Source organism: Ambystoma mexicanum, chromosome 3p (assembly GCF_040938575.1).
Source record: "Ambystoma mexicanum isolate Mex_15411 chromosome 3p, UKY_AmexF1_1, whole genome shotgun sequence".
Classification (NCBI taxonomy): Eukaryota; Metazoa; Chordata; class Amphibia; order Caudata; family Ambystomatidae; genus Ambystoma; species Ambystoma mexicanum.
The window spans coordinates 31,367,516-31,390,319 of record NC_090925.1 but is presented as its reverse complement, the minus strand read 5'-3'; the positions used below and the strand labels follow the sequence as shown (position 1 = coordinate 31,390,319).

The following is a 22,804-nucleotide window of genomic DNA, read 5'->3' as shown; positions in this document are numbered from 1 at the left end:
AAGTTCTGTAGATAAAAGACAGATACATATACATACTGTCAAAAGCCTTTCTTAATTTCTCTCATTAGCCAAACGCAGAAACGCAAAAAAAGCAAGAGATGCAGAGCAAGCTTGCAGCCGCTTAATGCAGCTAACCATATGGAACTATAGGGTCGTATAAGATACCGGGAAGGACCAAGTACCACTAACCCATAAGGAAAATAATACAACATAGACATATAGAAATCATAGCATAACTATAGTAGAATTTTATGAAGCCACAGGCCTCCGAATATGGGACGAAGGTAAACAGAATTTGCAGCACACTGTGCAGGACTGGTGCTCGCAGCCAAGGTCAGAGATGAGCAGAATATTCCTGGCTCCAGTCAAATCAAAGTTAACACATTTTTATACAATAATTGCCAGACAGGTTTTCAGTGCCCACAGGGTTGTGGACAACAAGATTGCAAAATAGCAGGATAAATCCTCACTTATTGAAGACCAAAAAGCTCAGTTTTTGGGTCCTAACCGACGTGATCCGGCCGAGCTGAACAGTAGCCATTTACCCGCGGTGGGAAGGGGAGCAGTTCCCAGCAAAGCAGACAAGAACTGCTGCATGTGTTTTTTTTACAATGTTGCAACCCTGTTGGCACTCTCTAAGGCAAAGTGGTTATACCAGTAGCAGCAATGATGGAGACGCATAGGGGGTCATAACGACCCAGGCGTTAACCAATGGCGCCATTAGCGCCATGGTTGACGCCGGAATCCGCCGTGGTGAATGACGGAATTACCGCCCCATTCCAAGGTTGGCGGGGCGGTAATTCCCCATTCACCATTGGCCTTCCCCATTCCCATTTTTTGCCCCATAGGGCTCAATGGGAATGGGAAAGGTGGTAATTATGGTACCGCAAATTGCGGTACCGTAATTACCTCCAAGGTCCCTTTGCGGGTCCCTTGGTAAAACCAGCCGTTAAGGTAGGGACCTGCAAAGGGACCTTGTAATTAGGCGGTAAGGGGTTAACGGCGCCGCCACCTTTTACAGCGCCGTTAATCCCTTACCGCCTGGGTCGTAATGAGGCCCATAGTCTTTCTCATCACTTTGAGAAGGTACACAGTGTGCTCAGTACAGAGCTGGGTCCCAGGCCTGAGGAGATCAGCTCCAGCCAATCAGGGAACACAAATACAGGGGTGGATGGTAAAGGGCAAGGGCCAATGGTAATCCTGTGACCTTGCAACAACGTAATAGATCGTTTTTGGGGATGGCTCTGGCAAAGCCACCTAACACGCAAGGGCCAGTCAGCTTACTTCTATAGGTGCCGGCTATAGGCACTACCACCCCAGCCACCCAATCGTGTGAGCTCTTAGGTTTTTGGAGAAGAGCCCTGACTTGTGATGCCACACCCCACCAAAAGCCACTGACACAGGCTCCGGAGCTGCGATTGCTGGAGATTTTCCTATTTCCTGTATGATCCCTGTCTGTTATGGGAAATAAAGGACAGTTCCAACTTGTCCTTGGCTGAGTCCTTCGTTTCTATACCGGGGGAGGGTTTGTTGGGCACTGGGTGAATGTACAGCATGAACCCCAGTCCTCTGGTATATCTAAACACCTGCTTGCCATGCAACTCAATGGCCGGATGGGAGGCCTCTCTATCTATGTCTGTTAAAGGAAGCAAGTGAGGCTCCAGCACATTTCCCCAACGTGGAACAAGACTTCTCTAGCTGGCTAGTCCCTTGCCCATTTTTGTTGAAGTGGGTACCCAGATAGCAGAGGCATTGCTACGGGGGGCCTAAGAGGGGGCTATAGCCCCTAGTCTTTTGGTTATAGCCCCGGATAGAATCTCATTAGCTACAACCAAAAGGCCAGCTAGCCCCCAGTCCTGACAGTTCCGACATTAGCATAGCCCCGGGTCTTTTCCAGACCTAGCAACACCCCTGCCAGATAGTCATAGAACTTACCCTGTTCCAAGGGGTGGCCCTCCACTGAGATATTTAGGCCGCATTGCTTAGAGAATTTGACTTAAACAGCAGGTGCCTGATTCACAGACGTGTTTTATAATGGTGCAATCCCACAGGAAATGCTCTGTGAATCGGGCCCCAAGACTTTAGTTTTACCCACATTAAGACTCAAATCAAGGTCAGCAAATTTGTTTACAAAAATGGCCAGACAGGTTTTCAGTCCATGCTGGGTTGTGGACAACAAGACTGCATCGTCTGCATCTCCTACCCACTTCCCTCTCCTCATCTGTCAGCAGTAATGGCTTTCTCAGAAGGACACAGTAGGTAGACATGCAGACGTTTGCACCCTCAGCAGGCCCCGGGGATGGTCATTTGTCCCTTTTCGCATTGTAAGGCATGATTTAATTATGCTCAGTTAGCAGCATAAGGTCTGATTCTTTTATGACCTGTCAGCACTGCAGCACCTGATTCCATTATGATACCCAGTGAACAGGAAAAGGCCTGATTCCAGTAAGCTGCACGGACTGTCCCTAATTTGCCCAATTAGTATTGCATAGCCTGTTCCTTCATCTGGGGTTAGAAGAGACTGCAGAGGAGAGGGAAATTGTTGCTCTCTCATTGGAGGCAGCCTTCTCAGGCCCAGCAGAGAGGCAAGGCAATGCCTGGCATGGCTGATGGAAGAACATCAATGCTGTGTTGCCTGCCCACACACGGGTACTAATGCGGAGTATCCTGCAGATAGATGTCCAGCATCTTGTGCTCCTTTCTTTGCTTCTCTGCTTTTGACAGTGAGGTCAAGAGAAAGACAGAGCTAAGGAAGAGTGCATATCACAAAGGGAGCATCCTTGACACTGCTCTACGGCCATGCTCCCCTTGACAGCTAGTCCGGGGATCCAGGCAGTGTGGGGGCAGTCTTCTCAGGCCCAGCAGAGAGACAAGGCAATGCCTGGCATTACTTTGAATGACTTGAAATGGTGCACTATTACATGTAAAGTTGCCCAGGTGCAGTTTAACTCAGTGATTTCACTTGATTGCGTGTCAGAATATTTGTCCTGAGTTGATTCCTAATCAGGACCTTGAATGATGCTGATGAGATTTCAACCTTAGGAACCAATTAGCACATTGGCCCATGGAGGAGAGTCATGTGATGTTTCAGAGATGGACTAGGAGGGCTGGAGGTTATGAGGAATGATATCTATTTGTCAAGTCCTGGAGATGGAAACCGTTTTATTTATTTATTTATTTTTCATTTGTTACACGCCCAGACCCTGGGGTATCACGCGTGGTTACAGACAGCTTAAGGCAACTTGGTAATACATTTGTACAGTTACAAGACATTATTACAAAAGGCAGAATATGCAGTTCTCTCCACCCAATTACATAAGCGAGCAGGTGTACTTAATTTTAATATTGGATGAATAGCCAGGTTTTTAACAGTTTTTTAAAACCTGGGAGGGAAGTCTCTTTTTTTATGTTGATAGGGAGGGAGTTCCAATGATTAGGTGCTAAGACCGGGAAGCTACTACCACCCGCTCTAGCAAATTCTGGAGGCTATTGGGTTAAAGACTTTGACCTCTGATGTCTGGATGAGGAGGCCGTGTTTGTTGAATATGTCAAATAAATTGGTGGCAAAGTAAGAGAGTAGCATGCAGTGTGTAGGGACAATGTCAGCAAAACATTGAATGATCTGAGAGAACTCGTCAGATTGGCAAATCATTTGATCTGACTCTTTAGAGTAGGCCACCATGATATTAATAATTCACTGCTATCATTGATGCAAAACTTCACATTCACCCCACTATTGTGTAGAGTTATATGCTTGAACACCTGCAGAGAGCAATACCAAAATACACCCCAATCTTCTTCCAATTTTCTCCCAATCTTTTGACAAATGGCAGCCCACTTTTCGTTGTTCCGAACCAACCTGATCTTGTTGGATGTCTCTATCACTGCTGTTGAGATGTTGTACCAGTGCAGGCTGCTGAGCTTGCTGTGTTGTTGTGCCTTCTGGCTCATGCAAGGAATCTATATTTCTGACCCTTTGTTTAGCTTTATTTGTATGTATGTCGTATGCAATGACTAACCTCTGGGTCTCTTTCTTTTAGCAAGAGGCGTGAAACTGCATACACAGACAGGCTGCAGCACTACATCGCCACACGAGGTAAGGAAAGGCCCGCGGCGTGAAGACAAGTTATTCTTTTTAAATATCCTAACTGATTATGAAAACATGCACAAGCAAGCAAACCTAGAAGCAACAGAAATAGAGAAGATCTCGGAGACGATGACAACACCCCAAGCAAGAAATGAAGGCAAAAGGTCCATGGCACACACTGAGGATACTAACAAAGTCTCCTTATTTAAGACACCTTATTTTAAGCTGGAAGCTGGGGGGTGAGCTGAGCTGGGAGCTGAGCTCAAAAACTCTAAAACTCTAGCTTTCCGGGCAAAGGCAAGCCGGAGTACAGGGAGCGAGAGCGGGAGCCGAGAAAAGAAAGAAAACGACTCAAGTTGAGTCAGTACCTGAGTACTCTGAGTACACCGTGCGTGGGCAGCGCCGTAGACCTGGGTCTGCCTGGGTCTTGCCCCACTTGCTCCACCACTGTGAGTCTGCTCCGTGGTTCCGTGCTCCGTGCTCCGTGGTTCCGTGAATCTGCTAGCTCCGAAGCCCTTAGAGGAAAGCCCCTAGCAGCGTGTCTTGCACGCAATAATGTCAAGCCGCACTGCCGACGAAAAGAACCAAACAACCAAACGAACAGCAGCCGCTTCCGACACAAACCTCCCTCCTCTGTATTTTTCTAATTGTAGGCACGATTTTGCCACTTGAAGGGGCCAAACAGACAATGATGCCAAAACTATCACTAATATGCTCCTAGAACAAGGATTCACCCAAAAAGTAAACCAACCAACTCACTTAAAAGGCAGAACCCTGGACTGGGTGGCCAACCTAAATTGTAACCTCTACATCAATTCCACTTCTCCACTGCCGTGGACTGACCCCCATCTGATTACCTTCACTATGGTATTAGACAAACAAACACAAAGAAACGTGACTATAGGTCCACCTCAGCCCACCAGGAACAAAAAAGATATCACAGTGGACAGGCTCCTACCACTTATCCTGCCTTCATTGAGCCGTCTATCATCATCCACAGACCCTAATATATTAGTCGACACCTACAATACAACTATGGGCCTCATCACGAGTTTGGCGGTAAACCTTAAATCCAGCGGTCGCAATATTACCGCCGGATGTAAGGGTCTGCCAAATCAGGGCTTCGGCGGATTTCTCCCCAGCTCTCAGCTGGGGGGAAATCCACCAAAAATTCACGCTATTACCGCCAGTGAGAAATCCGCCAGCGGTAAGAGTGTGAAAATTCCCCATTGAGCCCAATGGGGAATGGGGCATTCCCGAATGGGCTCAGTGGGGAATGGGGAATTCCATTACCGCCAAACCCGTGATCCGGCGCTAGTAGCACCGGGGGGTTTGGCGGTAGGGCTAATACCGCCGGCGGTAATACCGCTGGCATTACTGCCCAACTCGTGATGAGGCCATATGTCTAAAGCACTCGACTCCATCGCACCTCTTAAACTGCAGAAAAGTAAACCGCAAGCACATCTAAACGCTTTGTTTACACCACACTTAAAAGAAAATTGGAAGCCGCATGTCATCTTACCCCATCAGCAGAAAATAAAACAAACCTGACTAAATTTGCCGACCACTACAAAAAAGAAATAACTAACACTAAGAAAGACATCTACAATGACAGGATTGATAAGGCCAGTTCAAACACAAAGGAGATTTTTTACCATACTACGAGAAATGGAGGCACCCATCCCTCCAGCTGATAACATGACTAAAGATAAAGCCTGGTGTACCAACATTCAAAATGCCTTAGCCAACAAAATTGTACTTTTTCAAGGAAAGATTGCGAACAAGAAATCCTCTCTTACCAAACATGATGCTCAACCTCAAACCACCAAAACACTAACCAACATACCAGACCAATTTAAATTCTCTAAAGTCTCCATCCTTTAAGTGGAGAAAATGATCTCCTCCCTGAAGCCATCTAGATGCCAGGGCGACAACTTCCCAGCACAATTAATCAAAGATGCAGCAAGAGACCTGTCACCATTTATCACTAAACTCATCAATGCATCCTTCTCAACCAATATTGTCTCAAGTAACCTGAAAGAATCCTGGGTCCTACCTTTGCTGAAAAAACAAACATTAGATCCAGCCATTCCTATCACAACGGTTTCCTTCCTTCTGAAGATAATTGACAGAGTAGCGTACATTCAGATACAACAATACCTGGAAACAAATCGCCTCCTCGGCACCCACCAATCAGGCTTCAGGATGCAACATGGCACTGAAACTGCACTGATTGACTTAAAAACACACATTGAGGCACTCACAGACAAAGGGAAAACTGCTATGCTGCTCCTCCTTGATTTGTCAGCTGCTTTTGACTTGGTGGACCACGAAGTCCTTTGCAAACACCTTGCCTCAGCGGCTCACATTTCTAAGGACGCAGTAGCATGGGTTCAATCAATCCATAATAATAGAACTATGCGAGTCTTCTCCCCTTCAGACACAGCAGATCCTATCTCTATAATCTGCGGAGTTCCAAAAGGCTCATGCGTCTCACCCACTATGTACAATATCTTCACAAAGCCATTGTTTGACAAATTGGACCATCTGGGTGTCAACTACACTAACTATGCAGATGACACCCAGATCCTCATACCCTTCTCGGGCAATTACATCAAAGACACAACTCTTGTGAACAAAATCTACCTAATCAGTCAGGCATGGATTGCCACACATGGCCTATGCTTGAACGAAGACAAGACCGAACTACTAATACTAGGTACCCCGGCTAACCTTAAAAAACTTAATAACGAATACTCCTCCTTCAACATTGATGGCAACTCCATCAAGGTTGTAAAGGAAGTAAAAACTCTTGGATTCTACCTTGACTCTACTCTAACACTGAGCAGACAAGTCAACTCCTTAGCGTCCACATCACCATACCCTTGCAAGTTAATTAGGGCCTGCAGACCCTACCTATTCCCAACTAGCTGCATTACCCTCGCAAATGACCTCATACTCTCAAGATTGGACTATTGTTATGCTCTCTATATATGAGCAAACAAGTACATCTTAAGCAAAATGCAAATGTTACAAAATAACGCCTTAAGAACGGCACTAAATATCCCAAATAAAGATCACATATCTGTGATAAGAAAATAAAACCACTGGCTGCCATGGGGAAATGCCTCAACAATGCCGCACCACAATACCTCCCAGACCGGATAGCTAAGAAAACTACTAATCGCCTAACTAGGTCCTCCAACTCATGCTACCTTAGCGTACCGAGTTTCAACGTAGCCAAATCTGGCGGCAGAAGCTTCAAAGTCATGGCAGCCCAAACATGGAACTCACTCCCTTACTCACTCCGGGCTGATCAAACCTATGCTAGTTTCAGACGAAACATACAGAAATGGATTAGAACCAATGACGCTCACCCCATAACTTAGTGTCAAACAATGCCATTATATAAGGTGCAATTGAAATTTGATGTTGATCTCTGAATATAACTGTATATAATGTAATGTAACTGTATATATCGTTAACTGCTCACCTGTAAATTGTGAACCATAACTTGGAAACTGTAAGTATCGCCGCACTGTATTGTTAATACTATGCCTGTAACTTTATGTATCATCAAGCCTAAAGTCTCCTTGTACTGCTTGGGCCCAGTTACCTTCGGGTTTGGTGAGCCATATAAAAAACAATAAACAAACAAACAAGAAGAACACAGTCTATACACATTAGGATGAGGTCATGACCCCGGGTATTGAGGAGCTTCCCCGAGAACAAGACCAAGGAAACAAAGGGAAGTCAATTGTAGATCTCCGGTGAGGCGAGGCAGTGAGTGTGGATCTTGGATCTTGAATGCCACAGCTGGAGGCACCCATGCCCACTAAGAACATTAGGAGGGGCTTTGTGTGTACTGCCAATTACAGCAAGATGCCGGCGAATTGACCAGTTATAATCGGGTTTCTCGGTTTAGTGTCAACCACTGCTTATAGTTGACACACGCAATGTTTAGATGCAGTACCATCATTCTAAAAGAAAAGCATGTACGTGTAGATTGGACAAATGAATTGCTCGTTTGGCATCCATTGTACGCAGTGCAGTGATAGTGTGACGTAGTTTTGGAAAGATCTAAAGAACACTGAAATGGTCCAATTCATGTTTCCAGTGTGAAGAAGCATTCAGTGTGGATCACAGGTATCTGTGTATTTGTGTTTAGCATCCATGTGGGGTCTCAGGTTCCACCTCCATGTGAGTTCTTTACCCTGAACCCTTCTCCTATGGCAGCTTTTAGCATGGCATCCTTCACTCACGCTCCATCACCAAACCAGCTCCGCATATGTTTAGCAACACAACTGGGGAAACCAACCCCTGAGTTAGCAAGTGTTTATGCGGGATGCCAACACATTCCATATGTTTCAGTGGTATTTTTAACATTGCTTGATATTTGAGAAGTGATGACTCTTTCGACTACGATAACAACATCAAACTTTGAACCCCTCGAACAAATGAATCCAGTCACAATCCCAAAGAGTAGCCAGTCTTCAAGCAGAGGACACCCCATGAGTGGTTTATTCAGAGACTTGACAGACTAGTCCCTTAGAGTATCCCTGTGTCTCTAGGGAATAGGTTATATTTGTAAGCGACAACACTTTCCCACAAAACCCAACCAGGCTGGTGAAGGGAAAGTCTTGAGTGGAGGGAGTCAGCAACTCTCTGCTGCCCGCCCGTTGAGGGATTGGTCATAATCATGGGAAAGGACAAGGCCCCAGGCGCCAAACAATGAGCAGATGTCAGTATCCTTGGAGCCATCATTTCATGAACCTTAACAAATGCTTGCCAAAGGCTTTGCTAAAATGATATGTCAATTCTTGGGTCTGCCACCATTTGGAGCCACTCCAGACTTCTGCAGTGTGCATCAGACATGTGTGTACTAGTGACTCACTCACTGTAAATGAGATGTGGGCTCTTCAGTGTGCCCTCGAGGCTGTGCTGGTCTGCAAACAATGACTGCTGCTGCAAACCAAATGAACACTATTCCTTTCATTGATTGCGGAAAGATGAAAGGCTGAGTAGATCCACTTGTGTTCAAATCGATAACCTACAGGGTTCACGGACACCTACTCAGTAGATTTCTTATTCCATGGAGTTGTGTTGTCTGCTGCAGTTGTACCCACTGAGCAGTCCCTTAGCAACAGGCACACACACTTTGGGACCCTCTCATAGCAAGGGAGGAAAACACATTCCAGACCCCAGTAATGCACATTAATATCCTCACTCGCTTCGTTCGGAAATATCCTACAACAGACAACCAATAACACATTAAAGAGACATGAGCTGGCACAGACCCTGCAGGTTAATGAGGCTTAAACAACACAACCGAGTATTGAGGCGTGAGGGGGCTCCACGTTCCATCTCACCAGCATGACTAGATGTTTAGACCAAAAACGACAGTGGGCCAAGTTCCTCAACACACTGAAGAAAGAACTGCAGGGTGGGCTTTGCTGTGCAGCAGAGCAGCGCCTGCACATTTTTTGCACATGTTATTATTTCCAAAAGGGCATATGCTCACACAACATTATGCAGAATGTGGCGGGGGTGTCTACTTGCCATGCGTGCATCCACCACCTGCAGAATGTCGCGGGTGTGTCTACTTGCCATGCGTGCATCCACCACCTGCAGAATGTGGCGGGGGTGTCTACTTGCCATGCGTGCATGCACCACCTGCAGAATGTGGCGGGGGTGTCTACTTGCCATGCGTGCATCCACCACCTGCAGAATGTGGCGGGGGTGTCTACTTGCCATGCGTGCATCCACCACCTGCAGAATGTGGCGGGGGTGTCTACTTGCATGCACGCACGTGGGTGCAACCTTTTTCTGAACCTACCGGCTAGACTGTGGTGCAAACGACACCCAACTATGAACAGCAGCCAAAATGTGGAATTTGAAACATATTCACTTAGCGGACTTCTAAGCACTTTCCACATTACCGACGCGCCGCTGACATCAGCAAAAGTGGTTGCAATGGATAACAAAATGCTGCTACTGGGTCTGATTCATGGAAACTGTAGCGTGATGCAAAGTGACGTTGCACTGCTAACAAACACCCTGATTCACAGAGTGTATTTCTGCAGTGCAAAGTCATTTTGCACTGCAAAAGTACTCTTTGCACTGCACAAAGGGCCCGATCCATGACATGTTTTGCACGGTGCAAAGTGACATTTCACTGGTGCAAAGTGACTTTGCACTGGGAACAAACATCCTGATTCATGGAACAGTGCTGTGCAGAGTGACTTTGCACTGAAACAATACACGTTGCGTCGCTCTCTGGATCAGGGTGTGTGTTGGCAGTACAATGTCACTTTGCAGCGCACACATTCCAAGAGTCAGGACCACTGTCTCCTGGCGCTGCACTGCCGATTCCAAAGCATGCTCTGCAAGGCCTCGGCAGCATCAGCATTTCCCAGTGGCATTCAGGCGAGGCAGGGAAGACTGGCAGAGCAGGACGTGAGCACGTGTGATTGTGAGGGCTGGGAACAGGCAGACAGAGAAATAAACGGAAAAGAAAATAATTGGGGGGGAGGGGAAAGTCAGAAACAGCAAAGATTCCGTACGAATGAAAAAGGGGCGAGGGGAGAAGCAAGGAAAGAAAAACGTAATAGAGGAGAAAGCCCTCCGGTGTTATGCCTGGAAATGGTGAACATTAAAAACATGTCATTGGAAGTGAATAGGGGAGCACAAGATCACACACTCGAGTCAGAAGGAAGGCGATCAAAGAATCAGGATTGGCTGAGTAACAACTCTAGGTTATAGAGAAATCTAGCTAGAATAATAAGTGTTGCTGCCGCAAGGATACATGAACTCAAGGAATCAAGGGTGTGGGGGGCGGGGGTCCGTTACTCTGAGAGTACTAATCTTCCCCAGAGATCCACGATTAAACAACCTTAAAGTCCTAGTTTTAAGGATAAAGCACCGTGCTTGATTTTTGTAATTCCACCAAAAGTCCCCAATATAGTCCTATCGACTCCATAGAAATGGGGACTTGTTCTGCCTAACGCCACTTGTACTCCTGTTGTAAACCCACAGGACCAAGTGGCGGTAACATTAATTCTATTTGGCAGCAGATTTACTGCCAAAATGCTGCAAAACTCGTCATGAGGCCCATAGTGCCCTGCAAGCTTCTTGATGACCCCAGTGCTAGGGATATATTGCCCTGCTCGCTTCTTGATGACCCCAGTGCTAGGGATATAGTGCCCTGCAAGCTTCATGATGACCCCAGTGCTAGGGATATATTGCCCTGCTCGCTTCTTGATTACCCCAGTGCTAGGGATATAGTACCCTGCTTGCTTCTTGATGATCCCAGTGCTAGGGATATAGTGCCTTGCTCGCTTCTTGATGATCCCAGTGCTAGGGATACAGTACCCTGCTCGCTTCTTAATGATCCCAGTGCTAGGGATACAGTACCCTGCTCGCTTCTTGATGACCCCAGTGCTAGGGATACAGTGCCCTGCTCGCTTCTTGATGATCCCAGTGCTAGGGATACAGTGCCCTGCTCGCTTCTTGATGATCCCAGTGCTAGGGATACAGTGCCCTGCTCGCTTCTTGATGACCCCAGTGCTAGGGATACAGTGCCCTGCTCGCTTCTTGATGACCCCAGTGCTAGGGATACAGTGCCCTGCTCGCTTCTTGATAATCCCAGTGCTAGGGATATAGTGCCTTGCACGCTTCTTGATGATCCCAGTGCTAGGGATACAGTACCCTGCTCACTTCTTGAGATCCCAGTGCTAGGGATACAGTGTCCTGCTCGCTTCTTGTTGATCCCAGTGCTAGGGATATGGTGCACTGCATGCTTCTTGTTAATTTAATTCCCAGGGATATATTGACCTGCTCGCTTCTTGATGATCTCAGTGCTAGGGCTATAGTGCCCTGCTCGCTTCTTGATCCCAGTGCTAGGGATATGGTGCATTGCTCGATCCTTGGCAATCCAAGTCCTCAGGATGAAGCACCATCTTTGCTTCTTGTTAATTTAAGTCCCAGGGATATATTGCCCTGCTTGCTTCTTGATGGTCTCACTGCTAGAGATATAGAGCCCTGCTCGCTTCTTGATGATCTCAGTGCTAGGGATACACTACCCTGCTCGCTTCTTGATGATCCCAGTGCTAGGGATACAGTACCCTGCTTGTTTCTTGATGATACCAGTGCTAGGGATATGGTGCCCTGCATGCATCTTGGCAAACTCAGTCATAGGAATATAGCACCCCGGTTTCTCCTTGGCAATCCAAGTCCTATGGATGAAGCATCATCTATTCGCCTTGTTAATTTAAGTCCCAGGATTATATTGCCCTGCTCGCTTCTTGATCTCTCTGCTAGGGATATAGTCCACTGCTCGCTTCTTGATGATCCCGGTGCTAGGGATATAGTGCCCTGCTCGCTTCTTGATGATCCCAGTGCTAGGGATATGGTGACTTGCTCGCTTCTTGGCAATCTCAGCCATATGGAAATAGGACCACGGTTGCTCCTTGGCAATCAAAGTCCTAGGGATGAAGCACCATCTAGGATTCTTGTTAATTTAAGTCCCAGGGATAAATTGCCCTGCTCGGTTCTTGATGATCTCAGTGCTAGGAAAACAGTACCCTGCTCGATTTTCGATGATCCCAGTGCTAGGGATACAATACCCTGCTCGCTTTTTGATCCCAGTGCTAGGGATCTGGTGCTCTGCATGCTTCTTGTCAATCTCAGCCATAGGGATATAGCAGCCTGGTTGCTCCTTGGCAATCCAAGTCATACGGATGAAGCACCATCTATGCTTCTTGTTAATTTAAGTCCCAGGGATATATTGCCCTGCTCGCTTCCTGATGATCCCAGTGCAAGGGATATTGTGCCCTGCTCGCTTCCTGATGATCCCAGTGCTAGGGGTATGGTGCCTTGCTCGCATCTTGGCAATCTCAGCCATAGGGATATAGCACCCCGGTTGCTCCTTGGCAATCCAAGTCTTAAGGATGAAGCACCATCTATGCTTCTTGTTATTTTAAGTCCCAGGGATATATTGCCTGATTGCTTCTTGATGATCCCAGTGCAAGGGATATAGTGCCCTGCTTGTTTCTTGATGATCCCAGGGCTAGGGATATGGTGCCCTGTTCCCTTCTTAATGATGTCAGCGCTAGGGATATAGAGCCCTGTTTGCTTCTTGATGATCCCAGTGCTAGGGATACAGTACCCTGCTCGCTTCTTGATGATCCCAGTGCTAGGGATATGGTACCCTGCATACTTTATGGCAATGTCAGCCATAGGGATATAGCACCCCAGTTGCTCCTTGGCAATCCAAGTCCTATGGATGAAGCACCATCTATGCTTCTTGTTAATTTAAGTCCCATTATATATTGCCCTGCTCGCTACTTGATGATCCCAATGCAAGGGATATAGTGCCCTGCTCGCTTCTTGATGATCCCAGTGCTAGGGGTATGGTGCCTTGCTCGCTTCTTGGCAATCTCAGCCATATGGATATAGCACCACGGTTGCTCCTTGGAAATCCAACTCCTACAGATGAAGCACCATATATGCTTCTTGTTAATTTAAGTCCCAGGGATATATTGCCCTGCTCGCTTCTTGATGATCTCAGTGCTAGGGATATAGAGCCCTGCTCGCTTCTTGATGATCTCAGTGCTAGGCATACAGTACCCTGCTCGCTTCTTGATGATCCCAGTGCTAGGGATACAGTACCCTGCTCGCTTCTTGATGATCCCAGTGCTAGGGGTATGGTGCCTTGCTCGCTTCTTGGCAATCTCAGCCATATGGATATAGCACCACGGTTGCTCCTTGGAAATCCAAGTCCTACAGATGAAGCACCATATATGCTTCTTGTTAATTTAAGTCCCAGGGATATATTGCCCTGCTCGCTTCTTGATGATCTCAGTGCTAGGGATATAGAGCCCTGCTCGCTTCTTGATGATCTCAGTGCTAGGCATACAGTACCCTGCTCGCTTCTTGATGATCCCAGTGCTAGGGATACAGTACCCTGCTCGCTTCTTGATGATCCCAGTGCTAGGGATATGGTACCCTGCATACTTTTTGGCAATGCCAGCCATAGGGATATAGCACCCCAGTTGCTCCTTGGCAATCCAAGTCCTATGGATGAAGCACCATCTATGCTTCTTGTTAATTTAAGTCCCAGGGATATATTGCCCTGCTCGCTTCTTGATGATCTCAGTGCTAGGGATATAGAGCCGCGCTCGCTTCTTGATGATCTCAGTGCTAGGCATACAGTACCCTGCTCGCTTCTTGATGATCCCAGTGCTAGGGATACAGTACCCTGCTCGCTTCTTGATGATCCCAGTGCTAAGGATATGGTACCCTGCATACTTTTTGGCAATGTCAGCCATAGGGATATAGCACCCCAGTTGCTCCTTGGCAATCCAAGTCCTATGGATGAAGCACCATCTATGCTTCTTGTTAATTTAAGTCCCATGGATATATTGCCCTGCTCGCTACTTGATGATCCCAATGCAAGGGATATAGTGCCCTGCTCGCTTCTTGATGATCCCAGTGCTAGGGGTATGGTGCCTTGCTCGCTTCTTGGCAATCTCAGCCATAGGGATATAGCACCCCAGTTGCTCCTTGGCAATCCAAGTCCTATGGATGAAGCACCATCTATGCTTCTTGTTAATTTAAGTCCCAGGGATATATTGCCCTGCTCGCTTCTTGATGATCTCAGTGCTAAGGATATAGAGCCCTGCTCACTTCTTGATGATCCCAGTGCTATGGATACAGTACCCTGCTCGCTTCTTGATGATCCCAGTGCTAGGGATATGTTGCTCTGCATGATTCTTGGCAATCTCGGCCATAGGGATATAGCACCCCGATTGCTCATTGGCAATCCAAGTCCTACGGATGAAGCACCATCTATGCTTCTTGTTAATTTAAGTCCCATGGATATATTGCTCTGCTCGCTTCTTGATGATCCCAGTGCAAGGGATATAGAGCTCTGTTTGCTTCTTGATGATCTGAGTGCTAGGGATACAGTACCCTGCTCGCTTCTTGATGATCCCAGTGTTAGGGATACAGTACCCTGATTGCTTCTTGATGATCCCAGTGCTAGGGATACAGTACCCTGATCGCTTCCTGATGATCCCAATGCTAGGGATACAGTACCCTGCTCGCTTCTTGATCATCCCAGTGCTAGGAAAAGGGTGCCTTGCTCGCTTCTTGGCGATCTCAGCCATAGGGATATAACACCCGTTTGCTCCTTGGCAATCCAAGTCCTACGGATGAAGCACCATCTATGCTTCTTGTTAATTTAAGTCCCAGGGATATATTGCACTGCTCGCTTCTTGATGATCTGTGTGCTAGGGATACAGAACCCTGCTCGCTTCTTGATGATCTGTGTGCTAGGGATACAATACCCTGCTCGCTTCTTGATGATCCCAGTGCTAGGGATACAGTACCCTGCTCGCGTCTTGAGGATCACAATGCTAGGGATACAGTACCCTGCTCGCTTCTTGATGATCCAAGTTCTAGGGAAATGGTGCCTTGCTCGCTTCTTGGCGATCTCAGCCATAGGGATATAACACCCGGTTGCTCCTTGGCAATCCAAGTCCTACGGATGAAGCACCATCTACGCTTATTGTTCATTTAAGTCCCAGGGATACATTGCCCTGCTCGCTTCTTGATGATCCCAGTGCTAGGGGTATGGTGACTTGTTCGCTTCTTGGAGATCTCAGTGCTAGCGATATAGTTCTGTGCTCGCTTCTTGTTGATCTGAGTGGTAGGGATACAGTACCCTGCTCGCTTCTTGATGATCCTAGTGCTAGGGATATAGTTCCTTGATCGCTTCACGATGATCCCAGTGCTAGGGGTATGGTGCCTTGTTCACTTCTTGGTAATCTCAGCCATAGGGATATAGCACCCCGGTTGCTCCTTGGCAAAAGTCCTACGGATTAAGCATCATCTATGCTTCTTGTTAATTTAAGTCCCAGGGATATATTGCTCTGCTCACTTCTTGATGATCCCAGTGCTAGAGATATAGTGCCCTGCTCACTTCTTGATGATCTCAGTGCTAGGGGTATGGTGCACTGCTCGTTCTTGGCAATGTCAGCCATATGGATATAGCACCACGGTTGCTCCTTGGAAATCCAAGTCCTACAGATGAAGCACCATCTATGCTTCTTGTTAATATAAGTCCCAGGGATATATTGCCCTGCTCGCTTCTTGATCATCTCAGTGCTGGGGATATAGTGCCCTGCTCGGTTATTGTTGATCCCACGGCTAGGGATATGGTGCCTTGCTCGCTTCTTGGCTATCTCAGCCATAGGGGTATAGCACCCTGGTTGCTCCTTGGCAATCCAAGTCCTATGGATGTAGCACCATCTATGCTTCTTGTTAATTTAGGTCCCAGTGATATAGAGCCCTGCTCGCTTCTTGATGATCTCAGTGCTAGGCACACAATACTCTGCTTGCTTCTTGATGATCCCAGTGCTAGGGATACAGTACCCTGCTCACTTCTTTATGATCCCCGTCTAGGGATATGGTGCCCTGCTCGCTTCTTAATGATTTCACCACTAGGGACATAGAGCCCTGCTCGCTTCTTGATAATCTGAGTGCTAGGGATACAGTACCCTGCTCGCTTCTTGATGATCCCAGTGTTAGGGGTATGGTGCCTTGCTCACTTCTTGGCAATCTCAGCCATAGGGATATAGCACCCCGGTTTTCCCTTGGCAATCCAAGTCCTACGGATGAAGCACCATCTATGCATCTTGTTAATTTAAGTCCCAGGGATATATTGCCCTGCTCGGTTCTTGATGATCTCAGTGCTAGGGATATAGTGCCCTGCTCGCTTCTTGATAATCCCAGTGCTAGGGGTATGGTGCCTTGCTCACTTCTTGGTGATCTCATTGCTAGCAATATAGTGCCTTGCTCGCTTCTTGATGGTCTGAGTGCTAGGGATACAGTACCCTGCTCGCTTCTTGATGATCCCAGTGCTAGGGATATATTGCCCTGCTCGCTTCTTGATGATCTCAGTGCTAAGGATATAGAACCCTGCTCGCTTCTTGATGATCCCAGTGCTATGGATACAGTACCCTGCTCGCTTCTTGATGATAACAGTGCAAGGGAAATGTTGCTCTGCATGATTCTTGGCAATCTCGGCCATAGGGATATAGCACCCCGATTGCTCATTGGCAATCCAAGTCCTACGGATGAAGCACCATCTATGCTTCTTGTTAATTTAAGTCCCAGGGATATATTGCCCTGCTCGCTTCTTGATGATCTGAGTGCTAGGGATACAATATCCTGCCCGCTTCTTGATGATCCCAGTGCTAGGGATACAGTACCCTGCTCGCTTCTTGATGATCCCAGTGCTAGGGATATGGAGCCCTAATTGATTCTTAATGATTTCAGTGCTAGGGAAATAGAGCCCTGCTCGCTTCTTGATGATCTGAGTGCTAGGGATACAGTACACTGCTCGCTTTTTGATGATGCCAATGCTAGGGATGCAGGACCCCTGCTCGCTTCTTGATGATCCCAGTGCTAGGGAAATGGTACCTTGCTCGCTTCTTGGCGATCTCAGCCATAGGGATATAGCACCCGGTTGCTCCTTGGCAATCCAAGTCCTAGGAATGAAGCACCATCTATGCTTATTGTTAATTTAAGTCCCAGGGCTATATTGCCCTGCTCACTTCTTGATGATCCCAGTGCTAGGGGTATGGTACCTTGTTCGCTTCTTGGTGATCTCAGTGCTAGCGATATAGTTCTATGCTCGCTTCTTGATCATCTCAGTGCTGGGGATATAGTGCCCTGCTCGGTTATTGTTGATCCCACGGCTAGGGATATGGTGCCTTGCTCGCTTCTTGGCTATCTCAGCCATAGGGGTATAGCACCCTGGTTGCTCCTTGGCAATCCAAGTCCTATGGATGTAGCACCATCTATGCTTCTTGTTAATTTAGGTCCCAGTGATATAGAGCCCTGCTCGCTTCTTGATGATCTCAGTGCTAGGCACACAATACTCTGCTCGCTTCTTGATGATCCCAGTGCTAGGGATACAGTACCCTGCTCACTTCTTTATGATCCCCGTCTAGGGATATGGTGCCCTGCTCGCTTCTTAATGATTTCACCACTAGGGACATAGAGCCCTGCTCGCTTCTTGATCATCTGAGTGCTAGGGATACAGTACCCTGCTCACTTCTTGATGATCCCAGTGTTAGGGGTATGGTGCCTTGCTCACTTCTTGGCAATCTCAGCCATAGGGATATAGCACCCCGGTTTTCCCTTGGCAATCCAAGTCCTACGGATGAAGCACCATCTATGCATCTTGTTAATTTAAGTCCCAGGGATATATTGCCCTGCTCGGTTCTTGATGATCTCAGTGCTAGGGATATAGTGCCCTGCTCGCTTCTTGATGAGCCCAGTGCTAGGGGTATAGTGCCCTGCTCGCTTCTTGATAATCCCAGTGCTAGGGGTATGGTGCCTTGCTCACTTCTTGGTGATCTCATTGCTAGCGATATAGTGCCTTGCTCGCTTCTTGATGGTCTGAGTGCTAGGGATACAGTACCCTGCTCGCTTCTTGATGATCTCAGTGCTAGGGATATAGTGCCCTGCTCGCTTCTTGATGAGCCCAGTGCTAGGGGTATAGTGCCCTGCTCGCTTCTTGATAATCCCAGTGCTAGGGGTATGGTGCCTTGCTCACTTCTTGGTGATCTCATTGCTAGCGATATAGTGCCTTGCTCGCTTCTTGATGGTCTGAGTGCTAGGGATACAGTACCCTGCTCGCTTCTTGATGATCCCAGTGCTAGGGATATATTGCCCTGCTCGCTTCTTGATGATCTCAGTGCTAAGGATATAGAACCCTGCTCGCTTCTTGATGATCCCAGTGCTATGGATACAGTACCCTGCTCGCTTCTTGATGATCCCAGTGCTAGGGATATGTTGCTCTGCATGATTCTTGGCAATCTCGGCCATAGGGATATAGCACCCCGATTGCTCATTGGCAATCCAAGTCCTACGGATGAAGCACCATCTATGCTTCTTGTTAATTTAAGTCCCAGGGATATATTGCCCTGCTCGCTTCTTGATGATCTGAGTGCTAGGGATACAATACCCTGCCCGCTTCTTGATGATCCCAGTGCTAGGGATACAGTACCCTGCTCGCTTCTTGATGATCCCAGTGCTAGGGATATGGAGCCCTAATTGATTCTTAATGATTTCAGTGCTAGGGAAATAGAGCCCTGCTCGCTTCTTGATGATCTGAGTGCTAGGGATACAGTACACTGCTCGCTTTTTGATGATGCCAATGCTAGGGATCCAGGACCCCTGCTCGCTTCTTGATGATCCCAGTGCTAGGGAAATGGTACCTTGCTCGCTTCTTGGCGATCTCAGCCATAGGGATATAGCACCCGGTTGCTCCTTGGCAATCCAAGTCCTAGGAATGAAGCACCATCTATGCTTATTGTTAATTTAAGTCCCAGGGCTATATTGCCCTGCTCACTTCTTGATGATCCCAGTGCTAGGGGTATGGTACCTTGTTCGCTTCTTGGTGATCTCAGTGCTAGCGATATAGTTCTATGCTCGCTTCTTGATGATCTGAGTGGTAGGGATATAGTACCCTGCTCGCTTGTTGATGATCTCAGTGCTAGGGATATAGTGCCTTGCTCGCTTCTTGATGATCCCAGTGCTAGGGATATGGTACCCTGCATGCTTCTTGGCAATCTCAGCTATAGGGATATAGCACCCTGGTTGCACCTTGGCAATCCAAGTCCTATGGATGAAGCACCATCTATGCTTCTTGTTAATTTAAGTACCAGGGATATATTGCCCTGCTCGCTTCTTGATGATCTCAGTGCTAGGGATATAGCGCCCTGCTTGCTTCTTGATGATCCCGGTGCTAGGGATATAGTGCCTTGCTCGCTTCTTGGCAATCTCAGCCATATGGATATAGGGCCACGGTTGCTCCTTGGCAATCCTAGTCCTACGGATGAAGCACCATCTATGCTTCTTGTTCATTTAAGTCCCAGGGATATATTGCCCTGCTCGCTTCTTGATGATCTCAGTGCTAGGGATACAGTACTCTGCTCGCTTCTTGATGATCCCAGTGCTAGGGATACAGTACCCTGCTCGCTTCTTGATGATCTCAGTGCTAGGGGTATGGTGCCTTGCTCGCTTCTTGGCAATCTCAGCCATAGGGATATAGCACCCCGGTTGCTCCTTGGCAATCCAAGTCCTACGGATGAAGCACCATCTGTGCTTCTTGTTAATTTAAGTCCCAGGGATATATTGCCCTGCTCGCTTCTTGATGATCTCAGTGCTAGGGATATAGTGCCCTGCTCACTCCTCTATGATTTCAGTGCTAGGGGTATGGTGCCTTGCTCGCTTCTTGGCAATCTCAGCCATATGATATAGCACCACGGTTGCTCCTTGGAAATCCAAGTCCTACAGATGAAGCACCATCTATGCTTCTTGTTAATTTAAGTCCCAGGTCGCCCTGCTCGCTTCTTGATGATCTCAGTGCTAGGGATATAGAGCCCTGCTCGCTTCTTGATGATCTCAGTGCTAGGCATACAGTACCCTGCTCGCTTCTTGATGATCCCAGTGCTAGGGATACAGTACCCTGCTCGCTTCTTGATGATCCCAGTGCTAGGGATATGGTACCCTGCATACTTCTTGGCAATCTCAGCCATAGGGATATAGCACCCCAGTTGCTCCTTGGCAATCCAAATCCTATGGATGAAGCACCATCTATGCTTCTTGTTAATTTAAGTCCCAGGGATATATTGCCCTGCTCGCTTCTTGATGATCTCAGTGCTAGGGATATAGAGCCCTGCTCGCTTCTTGATGATCCCAGTGCTACAGATACAGTACTCTGCTCGCTTCTTGATGATCCCAGTGCTAGGGATATGTTGCTCTGCATTATTCTTGGCAATCTCAGCCATAGGGATATAGCACCCCGGTTGCTCCTTGGCAATCCAAGTCCTACGGATGAAGCACCATCTATGCTTCTTGTTAATTTAAGTCCCATGGATATATTGCCCTGCTCGCTGCTTGATGATCCCAATGCAAGGGATATAGTGCCCTGCTCGCTTCTTGATGATCCCAGTGCTAGGGGTATGGTGCCTTGCTCGCTTCTTGGCAATCTCAGCCATAGGGATATAGCACCCCAGTTGCTCCTTGGCAATCCAAGTCCTATGGATGAAGCACCATCTATGCTTCTTGTTAATTTAAGTCCCAGGGATATATTGCCCTGCTCGCTTCTTGATGATCTCAGTGCTAGGGATATAGAGCCCTGTTCGCTTCTTGATGATCCCAGTGCTATGGATACAGTACCCTGCTCGCTTCTTCATGATCCCAGTGCTAGGGATATGTTGCTCTGCATGATTCTTGGCAATCTCGGCCATAGGGATATAGCACGCCGATTGCTCATTGGCAATCCAAGTCCTACGGATGAAGCACCATCCATGCTTCTTGTTAATTTAAGTCCCAGGGATATATTGCCCTGCTCGCTTCTTGATGATCTGAGTGCTAGGGATACAGTACCCTGCCCGCTTCTTGATGATCCCAGTGCTAGGGATACAGTACCCTGCTCGCTTCTTGATTATCCCAGTGCTAGGGATACGGAGCCCTAATTGATTCTTAATGATTTCAGTGCTAGGGAAATAGAGCCCTGCTCGCTTCTTGATGATCTGAGTGCTAGGGATACAGTACACTGCTCGCTTTTTGATGATGCCAATGCTAGGGATGCAGGACCCTGCTCGCTTCTTGATGATCCCAGTGCTAGGGAAATGGTACCTTGCTTGCTTCTTGGCGATCTCAGCCATAGGGATATAGCACCCGGTTGCTCCTTCGCAATCCAAGTCCTAGGAATGAAGCACCATCTATGCTTATTGTTAATTTAAGTCCCAGGGCTATATTGCCCTGCTCACTTCTTGATGATCCCAGTGCTAGGGGTATGGTACCTTGTTCGCTTCTTGGTGATCTCAGTGCTAGCGATATAGTTCTGTGCTCGCTTCTTGATGATTTGAGTGGGAGGGATACAGTACCCTGCTCGCTTCTTGATGATCTCAGTGTTAGGGATATAGTGCCTTGCTCGCTTCTTGATGATCCCAGTGCTAGGGGTATGGTGCCTTGCTCACTTTTTGGCAATCTCAGCCATAGGGATATAGCACCCCGGTTGCTCCTTTGCAATCCAAGTCCTACGGATGAAACACCATCTATGCTTCTTGTTAATTTAAGTTCCAGGGATATATTGCCCTGCTCGCTTCTTGATGATCTCAGTGCTGGGGAGATAGTGCCCTGCTCGCTTGTTGATGATCCCACTGCTAGGGATATGGTGCCTTGCTCGCTTCTTGGCGATCTCAGCCATAGGGATATAGCACCCGGTTGCTCCTTCGCAATCCAAGTCCTAGGAATGAAGCACCATCTATGCTTATTGTTAATTTAAGTCCCAGGGCTATATTGCCCTGCTCACTTCTTGATGATCCCAGTGCTAGGGGTATGGTACCTTGTTCGCTTCTTGGTGATCTCAGTGCTAGCGATATAGTTCTGTGCTCGCTTCTTGATGATTTGAGTGGGAGGGATACAGTACCCTGCTCGCTTCTTGATGATCTCAGTGTTAGGGATATAGTGCCTTGCTCGCTTCTTGATGATCCCAGTGCTAGGGGTATGGTGCCTTGCTCGCTTTTTGGCAATCTCAGCCATAGGGATATAGCACCCCGGTTGCTCCTTTGCAATCCAAGTCCTACGGATGAAACACCATCTATGCTTCTTGTTAATTTAAGTCCCAGGGAT

The 22,804-nt window shown here is 47.5% G+C and overlaps 1 protein-coding gene across 2 annotated transcripts in view; it reads left to right on the top strand.

Annotated features, from left to right (window-relative positions):
* The window catches only part of LOC138580098 (ephrin type-B receptor 5-like), a 761,617-nt gene that overhangs the window by 522,994 nt on the left and 215,819 nt on the right, over positions 1-22,804 (top strand). For both annotated transcript variants that reach the window (XM_069650378.1, XM_069650379.1), the window contains one exon: positions 4,041-4,096. In XM_069650378.1, coding sequence (XP_069506479.1) covers positions 4,041-4,096 — 56 coding nt within the window. The remainder of the gene's footprint in view (positions 1-4,040; positions 4,097-22,804) is intronic.